Consider the following 15464-nt stretch of genomic DNA (forward strand, 5'->3'; position numbering starts at 1 on the left):
TCCATAGCTCGCTGCGTTGCCCTTAACTTAAGCTGAACCCTTTTTGCTGTCCTCCACGTTGTTGCCCCATAGGTGGGTATACCGGAGTGTTAGGCAAACAAGAAAACACTCTTCATTCAGAGTCAGCTATAGAGACACATGTGCACGTCTGCTCGTTGCAGAGGTCTTTTAAATGGGTACAGACCCAAGATTTCGAACGCAAACAAGACATCATTTATTCCGTGGGCGAAGAGAGATGCGTTCTAGCAAGATTCATTCTCGGGCGTTGAGCGGAACATAATTTAACGTGACTTTTAATGTTATCGGAGGAGCCGCTCGGAATTAGCAACCTCGTCGAGTGACGTTAAGGTGACTTTCCCTAGTTATTGTGACGTCACCGAACTCCCTTGTTCTCAGGAACAACCAGTACCTATCGGTGACGGCGACGTCGCCAGTAATGCGATGATCCAGGTTGGCCTGTCAACCGTTGCGTCAAGGTACCTTTCAGCGCTGGCGCCGATCGAAACCGTAATTGTCGGTACAAAATCGCTAGTAATTAATCATTAACGCTGCGCACTGGCGTTTTAAGCCCATTTTCACGGTTACTAGGGCCCATAGGCTTCTTTCAATGACAAAAAAATAGATAATAGGAGCCCCAGAACTTTCCGTCGCTACCACTTTAAGGCTGACAGCGTTTGCAAAAACACAAAACGACGCCCTCGCGCCCAGTCGCCGTACAGCGGCTCCCCGTGACAGGCGGAGACCGAGTTTGGGAAAAAGTGACACGCGCAACGAAAGCGCTCCCGGCCTTCGCGTCGGCGGCAGTCACCAATTTCGCGTGCCGCAATGGGCGCCGTCCGCCCATTTTTCGTTTCTCCCAGCGCCGTCCCGGCCCTCGAACAAACAAAGCGGGCGAGCGAGCGCTTTTTACGCGCCTCATGGCTCCCTTTGTGCCGAGAGAGCGCATAACGCGAGCGCCCTCTCTCTCTCTCTCTCTCTCGGTCTCTCATCGTCCTGCCTCGTTTTCGTCTGTCTTCTTCTGTCTTCCTTTACTTCTGCCTCGCACTTTCTCAGATTTTGACAGTTCGCCCGCCTCTCGTTGAGTCGCTGCCGAGATTTGTTTTTGTTTCCTTTTGTTTCTCGTGCCTCGGTTAGGGTGACAGCATCCGTCGTCGCCCCCCCCCCCCCCCCCCCCCTTCCTTCCCAACCTTCTTTCAGCGCTAGAGCTGCTCAACAGTTTACAAGGATTAAAATGAAGGCCAAGAGGACGGGTAATGGGGGGCCTCCTATAAGAAACAGCGCCAGACATGACGCCGCAGGAAAAGGAATGGGGTAGCTAGCGGCGTCGCACAAAAGCATCAATTCTTCAGCGCTTCTGTCTTTTTCGTCGGCGTTCCTCGTAAAAAATAACGACGAAGACGTAAACGAGCCATACAAACAAAAAAAGAGAGCAACGGACTGCTTTCGCGCCGACGTGTTCGTTATCTCCCATGACGTTTCGTCCCTTACCCCCCCCCCCACACACACACACACACACTTTTTTTTTAGACTGCCGCTTTTTCATCCTTGCTCTTTCGTGCGCGTCGTTCGAAAGAAAACACGTATGCGTACCACCAACTTTTGAGTGAAATAAAGAGAAGAGAAAAGGAAGACGCCCCATCGGTTAATGAGAGAAGGCACGCATACGTCTTCGTTAGCGCTGCCGTGCCTCGGCGGGACGCCTTCGGAGCAGACGACGCGAGCGCCGAGCAGACGACAAAAGATGGCGGAGCGCGCGCGCGAGCAGGGGGGAAAGCGAAAATCAAAACGACGAAAGAATCTCACCCGCCGTGCGGGAACCTACCCAAGTACTTGCATAGAGCGCGCCGGGCTGCCGCTTTGCTCTCCGTCTAAGCAGCGGCGGCTTTCTCGCACAACCGGCCGGAAACATAGATCGTTTCAGCGTTATTATTTCTTCCCACGTCTGCTCCCGAGGATTGAATCCTCGGCAGCCCTAGGTCTCCTTTACATATCATGGCGCGTAATGAAATTGGTCCCGGCATCTCGTCGTCGGCGACGGCTCTGTGCCTTATTTATTACGGAACGGCTCCCGTTCTTTTCGGGAGCCCCCCCACCCCCAGTTCTTTATCCCGCTCCTCCCCAAATAAGTCACCGCAGTCCCGTCTCCGGGAAGAGAGCGCGCTAATCGCGTTAGCGCTCCCGCCGCCGCGAACTGAACGCGTCTCGCGGAGACGGAAGTGTGCTGAATCTTTTAAGCGAACCGCAACTCCGACGAGTCTCGAGCTTGTGCAGACTCGAGCTTAAATGTTTGACTCCGGCGCGGACTGGAGCCGCCTCAGAGCTACCGCGTATTCGCGCCAGGCTCTTAGGCAAATGGCTTTCTCTTCTTTTCCTTTTTTTTTTTGTTTTAGGAAGGGGGTTCCGAAATCCGGAGGAAGAAGTCTCTGGCAGGCAGTCATTAGCCGGCACCGAAATACGGAAAAAGTTGCGCTGCCGCGGAGCTCCAACCTGAGCCCCGGATGCAACAGTCCCAACGTGTAATCGATTGCTCGCACTCCCTCAGTATATGCTTTCGCCTCCTCGCAGTGACGCACACGGTGATCAAGAAATGCCCGGAAACGAGTCATAAGCCTCGCTTCCGAAAAGCGTCTTTCATATGCGCATGATTCCGGATAACGGCACTTGGAGCATATCGCGCGTACAGAAGCTTACAGATCTAAATTGTACTACTGATTGATTGATTGATTGATTGATTGATTGATTGATTGTCCTCAAGCCGGCTACACCTCGCCAAATGGAAGTGGTCCTCACTGAGCAATCAGAAAGTTTTTAAGGTGAAAGCCTTTAATGGCTCATACTGCCGTCCGTTAACAAAGCGTGTCACACGCGTTTAACTCGGGAACTAAAAAAGATAGGAAACCAATGGGTGCTTCAGATAGAGGAGGAAAAAATGAACCTAGAAGCCAAGTTCGATGACCATAGATTAATTAATTAATTATAGGCAAAAATGTCGAATTTTCATCGAAATAGCGCGGACGTCTATATAGCAAAGGGAACGGTGTGACGTCACATCCACCGGAAGTCGTCACTGCATAGTGAAAATTGTCACAGAATGGTCGGAAAAACGTCGGATTTGTGTCAAATTAGATGAAAAAATGTGTAATTAAGCGTAATTAACCCTTAGGAACCCCGAAAGATGTATATCTCGGTATCGATATAGCCACGGGAACGGTGTGGCGTCACATCCACCGGAAGTCGTCACGGCATAGTGTCTTCAGCTTTCGCCTCTCAACACTTTAGTTGCCAAAGTGTAATCCCAACTTTTTCCTGGCCAAATACCCCCATGCATCATCCTTCAAAACAGCTATGTACTCTCTGCAGAAGTTTCGCATTAGCTATGTATAGCGCCCCACGAAATACGTTAAACGTGAAGCCCTCATTTCTGGACCAGTCTTCCGCGCGTTTCCTTCCTTTTTCGACGGCGAAGACGTCCCGCTACGATCCGCGCATATATCCCTTTCGAAAATTACTCGCCTCAGCACGCGCACGCCAAACAAAACATGCAAATGCCAGAAACGGCCTGCGGCAGCGCGTATACAGCCCCGCCGGGCATGGCACCGCACCAGCAACTTTCCGTTTCGCTCGGGCAACCAGCAGGCAATCAATGGAGCCCGACACGAGCGAGCCGCCGGAGAAATTACTGCGGCTAATCGCTGGTATTTCAACGCCGCCGCTCATCATCGCCCTTCGAGAGGCTCCACGGAAGACTGTTCGCCCCGAGGGAGAAAAGACGCCGCGCGACGTTCCGGAAACGATGCAGCGCGAGGCCAGAAAAATTTGCCCGCCGACGAGAAAACGAAAAAAAAAACGGGATCGTCATTTCCTCGGCGTTTCCCGTGCACTCATTTCTTTGCCTTTTTCTTCCCCCCTTTTGCCGAAGCCCCAAATTGCGAATCCCGAGCTTCCTTCCGCTCTCCGCATCAAACGACCGTCGCTATCCGTCTCTCTTGATATTCCCTCCGTGCGCCCATTTGTTTCCATCTTTCCTCTCTGGCCTCCCTTTTTCTTTATTTACATACTCGCCCGCTCTCCTAGAAGGGAGCGCGCGTCGTCAGCGAGCGTTAGCCGATGGGCGGAGCTTGACGTCACCTTAAAGAGTCACGTGACCACTTTGAGATTAAAAAAAAAAGAAGGAAAAGAAAACAAGCTGTGCGCGCGCGGCGCGCGCGGTGTGCGCCTCTGCGTGCCTGCGGCAAAAAAAAAAAAAAGGCCGGTTCTGCGCGCGTGGAATTTTGTGAAGCGCTCGCAGAAGGTCCTGCGCGGCTCTTCGCACTGAGAAAAAGTTTGCGATGATGGACCCTGATTCGGCGGACGACCCACAAGATGCGATCATGAAGGAATGCCTCCGAGATCTGAAGAGAACTGGTGACAAGTGGACCGGCCATTTGCAGTCCGATGAAGAGCTGCAAGCGTTCGAGGAGAAGTTAGCAGCCGTTCATATCCAGTTGTCTACGACGTCGTCAAGGAATCATTAAAGAGTCACGTGACCACTTTGAGATTAAAAAAAAAAGAAGGAAAAGAAAACAAGCTGTGCGCGCGCGGCGCGCGCGGTGTGCGCCTCTGCGTGCCTGCGGGGGAAAAAAAAAAAAAAGGCCGGTTCTGCGCGCGTGGAATTTTGTGAAGCGCTCGCAGAAGGTCCTGCGCGGCTCTTCGCACTGAGAAAAAGTTTGCGATGATGGACCCTGATTCGGCGGACGACCCACAAGATGCGATCATGAAGGAATGCCTCCGAGATCTGAAGAGAACTGGTGACAAGTGGACCGGCTATTTGCAGTCCGATGAAGACCTGCAAGCGTTCGAGAAGAAGTTAGCAGCCGTTCATATCCAGTTTTCTACGACGTCGTCAAGGAATCACAAGTCTGGGGCATGTGAGTACTCTTGAAGTATGAGTATATATGCTCTACTAATGTAACGTGATGAAACAGCGACCTTCACGAGTATACGTATTTTATGTGCAGTATAATTCAGCCGCCGCGGTGGCTCGGCTGCTGACCTGAAAGACGCGGGTTCGATCCCGGCCGCGGCGGTCGCATTTTGATGGAGGCGAAATTCTAGAGGCCTGTGCACTGTGCGATGTGAGTGCACGTTAAAGAACCCCAGTTGGTCGGAATTTCCGGAACCCTTTACTACGGTGTCCCTCATAGCCTGAGTCGTTTTCATCCTTAATAGGGGATATTTAAAAATTCCACAAGTGCGCTTTCCCGCATAACACTGTTGCCCAAAACAAGATGGTTGACCATGCGTTTTCAGCTGAAACAAAGCAAGAAAGACTAGTTTTTTGTCTGATTCTTCCAAAATACGTTTCTTACATTCTATCCACACCTTGAGCGCCTGTCCTGTAGCCCACGTAGTTTCTTTATAGCGAAGTCGGCCATCTTGTTTTTGGCAACATAGTTATGTGGAAAAGCGCACTTGCGGAATTCTGAATATCCCCTATTGCCCATATTATACTCGCTGTGTGTTCGATCAGCCATCTTATGGTCAGGGTCTTATTGTAGTAACGCAGCAAAATATTTAGATCTTGCGAATGAGATTTCAATGATACACAAGATCTGAACCACTCTTGCTTTTTCTTTTCTCAGGGCGAGGGCGGGGAGAGTAAAGTTTGTTCTCGTAGCAGGATATATGTATACTATAAGCCATCTAGGCAAATTGATCCACGCTTACAACTTTTCACCAGAGCAGTTGGAAGTAGTAATGTATAGTTGTAAAACCTTTTTTTATCATGTTGCATAGCACAATTCACTCTGTGTAACAAAACTGCCTAAAACTGTCACTTAATTCAGAGAAGGATCTTTGGAAGCTAAAATTTGCTAGATGCGGAACACTGGTTTGCTTTCTTTTTTTGCAAGTGTCAAGCTGGTGTGATTAGCCTGTTTTATATGCTACAGAGATTCTTGGGCAGCCGTCTCTAAGAGTGCACCTTTTTTCCTTTATCCAGCTCAACTGATGTTCTCTTCAAACCGGGGTACAGTGCCTGTTTCTCTGGACATGCCATTCCAAGTTGTCCGACAAGTGGACAAGGACTGTGTGCTTGGAATTGATCGCCACAAGGACAAATGTGAAAGCACTAGCACTGTAAGCACCTTGTTATCAAAACAGTATGGTAGAGTAATAACCACAATAACAATCATTGGTGCGGTTATTTTTTTATTTAATTGTGTTCAAGCTGATGACACATTTGGCATATGTTTTCGTTAAGCAAATCCTTATATTAAGTAGTTTTAAATATGAGCCTCGGTTTAGCGATTAATGTTTAGCTTCAGCACAAGTTCTGCATGCATGGGCTGAATTCCAGGTTTTGACAGTAATTCATCTTATATGTATAGTCGCGTTATGAAGCCATTGGAGAAGGTCGGGAGGACCACCCAGGGTCGAAGGGCAGCTTGGACAAAGAGCACCCAGTCCGAGAGATAAGCGAGTTCTATGACTGATGTCGGCAGCTGGCGCTGCCCGTCTAATTTCCTTGTTTTCCTCACTCCTGTAAACGGGAGTCAGTTAACAGCAGTTTCTGAATTATTTAGGGCAGCGCAGGCAGCTGTTGATATTAAAGCATTTCTCAAGCAAAACAGACCATAATGTGATACTGCTTTCTGTGCTATATTTGGTGACAAATAGTTAGTATTTTGGAGGTAGAAAATTTTTTAAATCTTCCAACTAAACATGGCAGACCCTATGCATATGAAGTACATGAAATTTGCAGTAAGGTACTGATTTCATTGTAATAACATGCACAGACAGTAGTAATTTTCATCTGTGGCTATGCTTTTAGGCGCAACATCCAACTGACTGGTCCAGCGAAGTCTTTTGCAAAAAAAAGATCAAGCTGCAAGGGACCAAGAAGAAGGGGTGCACTGCAAGCATGCATCTAAAGTGGATCAGCATGTACCCAGAATTCAAGGTTGGCCACTGTTCACATATTTTGTTGAACAATGCAGTGAAGCACAAGTGTTATCTTTGAATTAGAAGGACATAACAAGAATAAATTTATAATTAGGTACACAGCACACAATGCACAGCATTTTCAGACAGACATTTCAGACCCGTACTTTGACCATTAGAATTGTCAAAATTTCAGTGTACAGCTTGTTTTTGCTGAAACTATGGCCTATGGTTTTACGCTTCTTTTACAGCAAGAGCTGTTTATCTGATGCCCTCCATAGCGCCTCACTGAAGCCCCAGTTATAGTAATTAGATGAGGAAGAAGCAGCAGCTCTCACTGGATATTGCACCAGGTCTCAGACCTTAGCCCTTTCTTTTTGTATGTTTAAAAGTTCAGCTATGTGCTTTGCCTTAGATTTTAATTTATATTACTTCCTACATTAAAGCATAAAGCTTCTGCATTGATGGTTTGGTTTGGTTTATACGGTACAACGTCCCAAAGCGACTCAGGCTATGAGAGACGCCGTAGTGAAGGGCTCCGGAAATTTCGACCACCTGGGGTTCTTTAACGTGCACTGACATCGCACAGTACACGGGCCTCTGGAACTTCTCCTCCAAAGAAATTCCAGCCGCCGCGGCCGGGATCGAACCCGCGTCTTTCAGGTCAGCAGCCGAGCACCATAGCCATTGAGCCACCGCGGCGGCCTTCTGCATTGAATATGCATATTTTATCATGACCATTTTTGTATCCACATAGTGTAATCATGCACCAGATAGTACCATAAGTCGATCGATATCAAAAAATCAAGTTTATGCTATGCTTCACTGCAATACACAATCTGCACATTCTCATTTTTATACTTGCCAGGTTTTTTGTAGTAATCATTTGCTTGCCAGGTTTAGGGATCCTGTTGAACAGGAAGACAAATTAAATCAGTTTCTTTTACTTTTAATAATAAAACTTTCTTGTAACCTCGCATTCATCCTAATAGATTAATAAGAAATGCTACATGGAAAAAGCAAGCCTAGTTAACGCCATTGGAGGCAAGGACACAGGCATTTAGAAAATTCCTGCCAAACCACATTTCTAACACTTGGTCCCTGATAAATAAATTCTTTTGATTTTAATCTAAGAAAGGATCTTTTCCACATAAAAGAGTAAGCTTCTTTCATTGTGTTGAACTCCTATTGTGATCAGATTTTCACGTGTTCATTGTTCCGCTTGCATTTCAGGTTGACATCCCTCAACACACAGGGATAGGAAAATCTCTGCAAATGAAGGCGGCAAAAATAAAAGAACTTGAGGAGCAAAAGGCCCTTAAAAACTGCAGAACAGAACAGCGTATCTATGTGGCAGTCTCGCCCATGAGTTTCCACCATGCTCATCAGTTCGGTGAAATGGCAGGCTTCAGCCAGACTGTGAACAAAGCTGTGTCGGCACGAATTCAGGACCTAGTTAGTGAGGGCGTGACATCGGTACAGGAAGTGAAGAAGTGTCTTGAATATTATGTACAAGACGTCCTCTTTGGAGGAAAAAACAAGCCATCGAGAAGCTGCAGAGCATTCTTCCCAACACAAGAAGACATACACAACCACATACAGGCTGCTCTTCGCAGAGATAGGTTTAGCTCTTTTGATCAAGAAAATGCTAAGCAGTTAATTGATAAATATCAGAGAGAGGAGCCTGATAGCAAATTCTTTTACAGACAGTATCAGAAGAAAACTGACCAAATCAATAGCCTTCCAAGTGATGATGTTTTGGAGCAAATGGAACAGGAATGCGAGGAAACGCTCCTTTTTTGTTACCAGTCAAAATTTATGAAAGAAATGCTCATAAAATATGGACAATCAGTTTCCTGCCTGGATGCAACAAACAAAACGACAGACTATGCTCTGCCACTTTTCTTCATTGTCGTCAAGACGGCACAAGGCTACATGTGTGCAGGTGTTTTCATAACGCAATTTGAAACAGGCGCCTGCATCGCAGAGGCCCTTGAAGTGTTCAGGCAGTGGTGCCCTGACTTCAATCCGCAGTACTGGATGATTGACTATAGTCAGGCAGAAATCAATGCTCTTCACAGCAGCTTCCCCCAAAGCCAAATCACAATTTGTGATTTTCATAGAGAGCAGGCATGGGGAAGGTGGCTAAACAGGTCTGAGAGTTGCATTGTTGCAAAAGAAGATGCCCTCTTTCTGCTGCGAAGAATAGCCAATGCAGCCTCTGAGGAAGAAATGAATCAATGTATTACTGATCTGAAAGCATCTCAGCATTGGAAAAATGAGAAATTGAGATGTTACATTGAGACACATTGGCTGAGAGTGAAAGAAATGTGGGTGCGTGCATATAGGTTAGGTTATGACGTAGTGTTGACGACAAATAATGGCACTGAAGCACAAAACAAAATCTTGAAGCAGTACTACATCAAAAACAGCCATGGCAGAAAGTCTTTGACAATGCTGATCTGCACACTTGTCAAGCAATTTCTGCCTGACAGGCAACATCAGCACCAAAGGAAGCTAATGAGCCTGTCATCATCGTACCGGACATACAAGAACAACATCCCAGAATATTTGCACAACCGACCACCGGCTTTTATTAAGCATGTAATGCAGAGGATGTTCATTGCATGCGAGTACACGCATGAAGACATCAAAACAAAGTCTGAGGCAGGGCAGTACCTCGTGCAGTCACAGTCATCATCCAGCTGGCACACGGTGGATTTTGCAGGGCCGAACTGCACGTGCCTGGATTTTGCAGCAACAAAGTTTCCGTGCAAGCACTTTTGTGCAGTGTTCAGGCTGACCGAGAGTTCATTTTCTCACCTTCCTGAAAGCTACCTGAATCGGCCTCATGTAGCTGTGACAGCCTGTGCTACTGCTGATGACCAAGAGAATGAACCAGACAGCCAGGAAGGGCATGGAGGAGAAGCAAGTTCTCATGAAGTGACAGCTCTCAGCATACCTCCATGTTCTTCGAACCAGCTGAAGATGAAGCGAAATAACTTTCGAAGCATAATGGAGAAGTGTGGCAGTCTCCTTTTTTACTGCAGCGATTCTTCAGCTCTAGACGAAGCAACAGAAAAACTGGAGGAAGCCTATTCTCTTCTTGCACAATCAGTCCCATCTACCAGCGGTCTGTGCATCAGAAACTCGCCAACAAAAGGCTGTTCTGGCAAAGCATCCCACACTTCGCAGAAGGATGCTGTACGAGCAGCACCTAGCATTTTGCAAACTGTGAGGGCGAACAAGGAGCACTGGTGCACTAGAGGCCGTGTTGGAAAGCAGGCAGACGAGCTGCGCAAGACCTTTAATGTTAACCCCTTAGAGTAAGCAATCACTCAGTGGGGCACCATGATACAAGAGGAAAATTTCACGAACAAGGAGCACTGATATCTGCAGCTTAAAGCACCTGCCCTTTGACCGTGTGTCCCACTCGAAATTAATTGTGGTTTGAATCTTATCTTTCTAATTGCCATCAGTACGTCCAGGTAGCAAAATTGAAGTCTCGAACAGCGCCAGTGCTTTCCGGCGTTCCTCAAGGCTCGGTCTTAAGGCCCCTTCTTTTCCTCATTTATCTGAATGACCTGGCCATCGGCTCTCAAGTACATAGCCGTTTTTTTTTTGTAGGCAACTGCATACTCTACCACACCACTGAGGTTACTAACTGGTGCCACTAGTGGAAGATGAGTTTGAATATCTCAAAATGTGCTCAAATAACAGTATAACGTAAAAAAAGCCATTTCCTTATGCATACAATAGTGTTACCAATGGACTGTGAACGAAGAAGTGGCGGTGCGCTGAACGACGACGACGTTGACCGCTGGTAGCTGGGCCCTCGGTGTCTGAGCTGAGTGCTGGCCATCTCAGAGCAGCCGCCAACACAGACTTACCGCCGTAACATCCCCGTAACATCTTTTGGTGGAGGTCGCGGGTTCGAGCCGACATGCCGACGACCCGACGAGGCGACGGGCCGATCGGGCGAGATGACTACCGACCCGGCCCCTCCGTCTGCGCCTGCCACGCCAACTGTCGTCGTAGCCCACCCTCGCGACCCGGGCACATTCTGCGGTACAGATGGCGTGGATGTCGAGGACTGGCTCTCGCTCTATGAGCGTGTTAGCCAGCACAACAGGTGGGACGCCACGCTGATGCTGGCCAATGTGATATTTTATCTTGCCGGCACCGCACGCGTGTGGTTCGAAACCCACGAAGAAGAGATTGCCACGTGGGATGCCTGCAAGCAGAAGCTCCGCGACCTGTTTGGGAAACCAGTTGGCCGTCAGCTTGCTGCCAAAAAAGAACTTTCAGCTCGCGCCCAAACGGCCACCGAATCATATATTACATACATTCAAGACGTCTTGGCACTGTGCCGAAAGGTCGATCCCAACATGACCGAGGACGATAAGGTAGGCCACATTCTTAAAGGCATTGCCGACGATGCCTTCCACCTTCTTCTATGCCGGGACTGCTCTACGGTTGACTCCGTTCTGCAGGTGTGTCGACGCTTCGAGCAGGCCAAGCACCGGCGCATTGCACACCGCTTTGATCGCCTGCCTAACACCGCTGCCAGTTCCACGTGCGAGGATCTGCCGACACTGAGGCAGCCTTCAAACCCCGACAACGTGACTCGCATCGTGCGCCGTGAACTCGAGGCCCTGGCTCCTGTTACGACCAACGCGCCCAGGTCGGACAACACCCTGGCCACAATATCCCTTATTCAAGCTGTCGTCCGCCAGGAGGTCGCCAACTTGGGCATGCCCTCCAGCCATCGTCCCGTCGAACCACGGACTGCGAGCCCTATCTCTCCCGGTGGTCCCGGGAGGTGGACAAGATGTTGGCCAACGATATCATCGAGCCTTCAAACAGCCCTTGGGCATCTCCTGTCGTGCTCGTGAAAACGAAAGACCAAACTTGGCGGTTTTGCGTCGACTATCGTCATCTCAACAAGGTCACGAAGAAAGACGTCTATCCCCTACCGCGCATAGATGATGCCCTGGACTGTTTACATGGTGCCCGCTACTTTTCTTCCATCGGCCTTCGTAGCGGGTATTGGCAAATCTCTGTTGACGCAAGAGACCGCGAGAAAACAGCTTTCGTCACCCCTGATGGCCTTTACCAATTTAAGGTCATGCCCTTTGGCCTTTGTAACGCCCCTGCCACATTTGAACGGATGATGGATTCGTTACTCCGGGGCTTCAAGTGGACGACCTGTCTTTGTTACTTAGATGATGTAATTGTTTTCTCGACCTCTTTTGAAACCCACCTGCTTCGCCTTTCATCCATCTTGGCACTTTTCCGCCGCGCAGGTCTTCAACTCAACTCAAAAAAATTTACTTTCGGCCGCCGCGAACTCAAAGTCCTCGGCCATTTGGTGAATGCGAGTGGCATACAACCTGACCCTGATAAAGTTCGTGCCGTCAGTGCTTTTCCCTGTCCCCGCTCGCCCAGCGATGTCCGCAGCTTCATCGGTCTCTGTTCCTACTTTCGCCGGTTCGTCCCGAACTTCGCAGCCGTCGCTCGCCCTCTCACCAATCTGTTGCAGAAAGGCGTTCCTTTTTCCTGGGGACCAGAGCAGGCTACTGCATTCTCCAGCCTTATCGCCGTCCTCACTAACCCTCCTGTATTGGCCCATTTCAACCCGTCTGCCCCGACTGAACTTCGCACTGATGCCAGTGGTCACGGAATTGGCGCCATCCTTGCTCAGCGACAACGCGGCCAGCACTGCGTGATTGCGTACGCCAGCCGTCTTCTTTCTTCCGCCGAGAAGAATTACTCCATCACAGAACGCGAGTGCCTGGCTCTTGTTTGGGCCATTGGAAAATTCCGCACATACTTGTTTGGCCGCCCATTCACTGTTATCACCGACCACCACGCCCTGTGCTGGCTCTCCTCTCTCAAGGACCCTACTGGCCGTCTTGGCCGGTGGGCATTGCGATTGCAAGAATACACCTTTTCCGTGGTTCACAAGTCCGGTCGCCTTCATCAAGATGCAGACTGCCTCTCACGCTATCCCGTCGATCCTCCTTCTACAGACTGTGAGTCGGATGCCTGTGTTCTCTCCATCTCCGACCTCTCCCACATTGCCGACGAACAGCGCTTGGATCCCGCCCTCACCTCTCTCATCGACCGCGTCAGCACCGACCGGCGCGACACTTCTCTGGCCCGGTTTTTGCTCGACGGGAACACGCTGTACCGCCGCAACATGCGACCTGATGGCGCTTAGCACTTGCTCGTTGTTCCCCGACACCTACGTTCCACTATCCTCCAACAACTGCATGACGCACCTACGGCTGGTCATCTTGGTGTCTCCCGTACGTACGACCGCGTGCGCCGGCGTTTCTTCTGGCCTGGTCTGTACCGCTCCGTCCAACGCTACGTTGCCGCTTGCGACGTCTGTCAGCGCCGAAAGAAGCCCGCTGTCCTGCCGTCTGGACACCTGCAGCCGATTCCCATCCCCACCGACCCGTTTTCTCGTGTTGGGCTAGATTTACTTGGGCCCTTCCCGGAGTCCTCCTCGGGGAACAAGTGGATTGCCGTCGCCACCGATTATGCCACGCGGTACGTGATCACTCGCGCCATTCCAACCAGCTGCGCCACTGACGTCGCTGACTTCCTTCTGCACGACGTCATATTACACCATGGTGCTCCCCGTCAACTCCTTACCGACCGTGGCCGCTGCTTCCTCTCCCGAGTTGTTGACGAAATCCTTCGTTCGTGCTCCGTTCGTCACCAGTTCACCACTGCTTATCATCCTCAGACGAACGGCCTAACGGAGCGTCTCAACCGCACGCTTACAGACATGCTCGCCATGTACGTATCCGACGACCACCGGGACTGGGACATAAGCTTGCCTTTTGTCACCTTCGCCTACAACTCTTCGCGCCATGATACCGCTGGTTACTCGCCCTTCTATCTTCTCTTTGGACGAGACCCCTTACTGCCCTTCGACACTCTGCTGCCCACAGCCGGCCCTGTCACTACATATGCGCATGACGCTATCGCCCGAGCAGACGCCGCCCGCCAGGTTGCTCGTCACAAGCTCTCCGCCTCCCAAGAGGCTCAAAAACACCGCTACGATGGCCTGCACCGTGATGTGCGCTACCCTGCCGGATCTCTCGTCTTGCTGTGGCTCCCATCCCGTCGTGTGGGGTTATGTGAAAAACTTCTGCCGCGCTACACAGGTCCTTATCGTGTATTACGGGCAGTGACCGACGTAACCTATGAGATCACGCCGCTGCACCCAAAGTCGACGTCCGCTCCACTGAAGTCCGAAGTCGTTCATGTAGCTCGCCTCAAGCCCTATCATCCACCATCGACATCGCACGCCTAACACGCACCGGGACGTTGCCTTCAGCCGAGGGGGATAGTGTTACCGATGGACCGTGAACGAAGAAGTGGCGGTGCGCTGAACGACGACGACGTTGACCGTTGGTAGCTGGGCCCTCGGTGTCTGAGCTGAGTGCTGGCCATCTCAGAGCAGCCGCCAACACAGACTTACCGCCGTAACATCCCCGTAACAATATCAACAATAATAGTTCCTTTTTCCCCGAGGACTAATGCAAGTGAATGGGTTGCCAAATAAGGTGGTGAGCCTCTCAACGTCTGAATCTTTTTTAGCAGCCGTTGTTCCTTACTTGTGATTACTTTGAATTTCTTGTTATTTTTTCAGAAGTGCCAAAATTTGCTAATAAATATTGATTGTTCACTGTATAATTTTATTTTTGTATTTTTGTCGTCATATTATGACAATGATCTGTAAAAAATATAAATTGAAATGCTATGTAATTATTCCTGCCTTAGCTTCCAAAAGGTTGCCGGAAGTGCTAAATAAAATAAAATAAATGCAGCTTTGAATCGTCTCCGATGAGTCATGAAATGCAATGGAATGCTTGTTCAGTTATTGGAGAGAAGTAAGCTAAAGTAGATTTCAGTGCACTGGCATTAATTCTCAGCAGCCTTCAGACAAATCTCCAGGGAAGAAGAGGTCCTGCGTTCACAACTCCAACTCCAGGCACTTAACTCGTGTAAACCACATATCAAAACCTCCCCAATTACTCTTGTGTGTGCAGCATGCATAGCTGAGTTTCGGCTCATAAGGAATGGCACACAAACTGTATTTCAACCTATTGCTCTCGGGCTGCCTCACTGTGAAAGTCGTCCAGTCAAATCCATTTACAGCCACATTCACTGGTTTTGTCGACGGATGTTTTCTCGAGGAAACAGCAAAGGGAACAAGCACAGATTACATTTTATATAGCTGTATGGGCACTGAACTTGCTGCTTTGTAGTTACATGACTGTGAACGCCTTTTGACATCCGGGAACTAGCTGAAAGCAGCGTCCGGAGCAAAGCAACACAAGTACCACAACCTGAAAGAGTTCTGTAACTAAATGCTCTCATATCACTTACTGTTCCACCATCTATTTCGACGTTTGCCACTGTACTAAGGCTGAAGAAAGCGCGCTCAAGACACCACACAAACCCTGCCCGGCCTCTCGGATGGCTCGGCTAGCTCCGGCAAGCTCGGCGGCGGCTCGGCTCAT

At 49.4% G+C, this 15464-nt stretch overlaps 2 protein-coding genes and 1 pseudogene across 3 annotated transcripts in view; 2 read left to right on the forward strand and 1 right to left on the reverse strand.

Moving 5' to 3' along the window:
• LOC149337141 (uncharacterized) overlaps window positions 1–15464 on the reverse strand; it is a 312219-nt gene that overhangs the window by 119190 nt on the left and 177565 nt on the right. The window lies entirely within an intron of this gene.
• On the forward strand, window positions 4712–8159 carry LOC149337143 (uncharacterized; annotated as a pseudogene).
• LOC149337144 (uncharacterized) lies at window positions 8256–10251 on the forward strand. Its single transcript, XM_089553635.1, has one exon. It carries the CDS (start codon window positions 8287–8289, stop codon window positions 10249–10251), a length of 1965 nt encoding a protein of 654 aa, XP_089409761.1. The 5' UTR covers window positions 8256–8286.

Source organism: Amblyomma mixtum, chromosome 7 (genome assembly GCF_055824585.1).
Source record: "Amblyomma mixtum isolate Tamu chromosome 7, ASM5582458v1, whole genome shotgun sequence".
NCBI lineage: Eukaryota > Metazoa > Arthropoda > Arachnida > Ixodida > Ixodidae > Amblyomma > Amblyomma mixtum.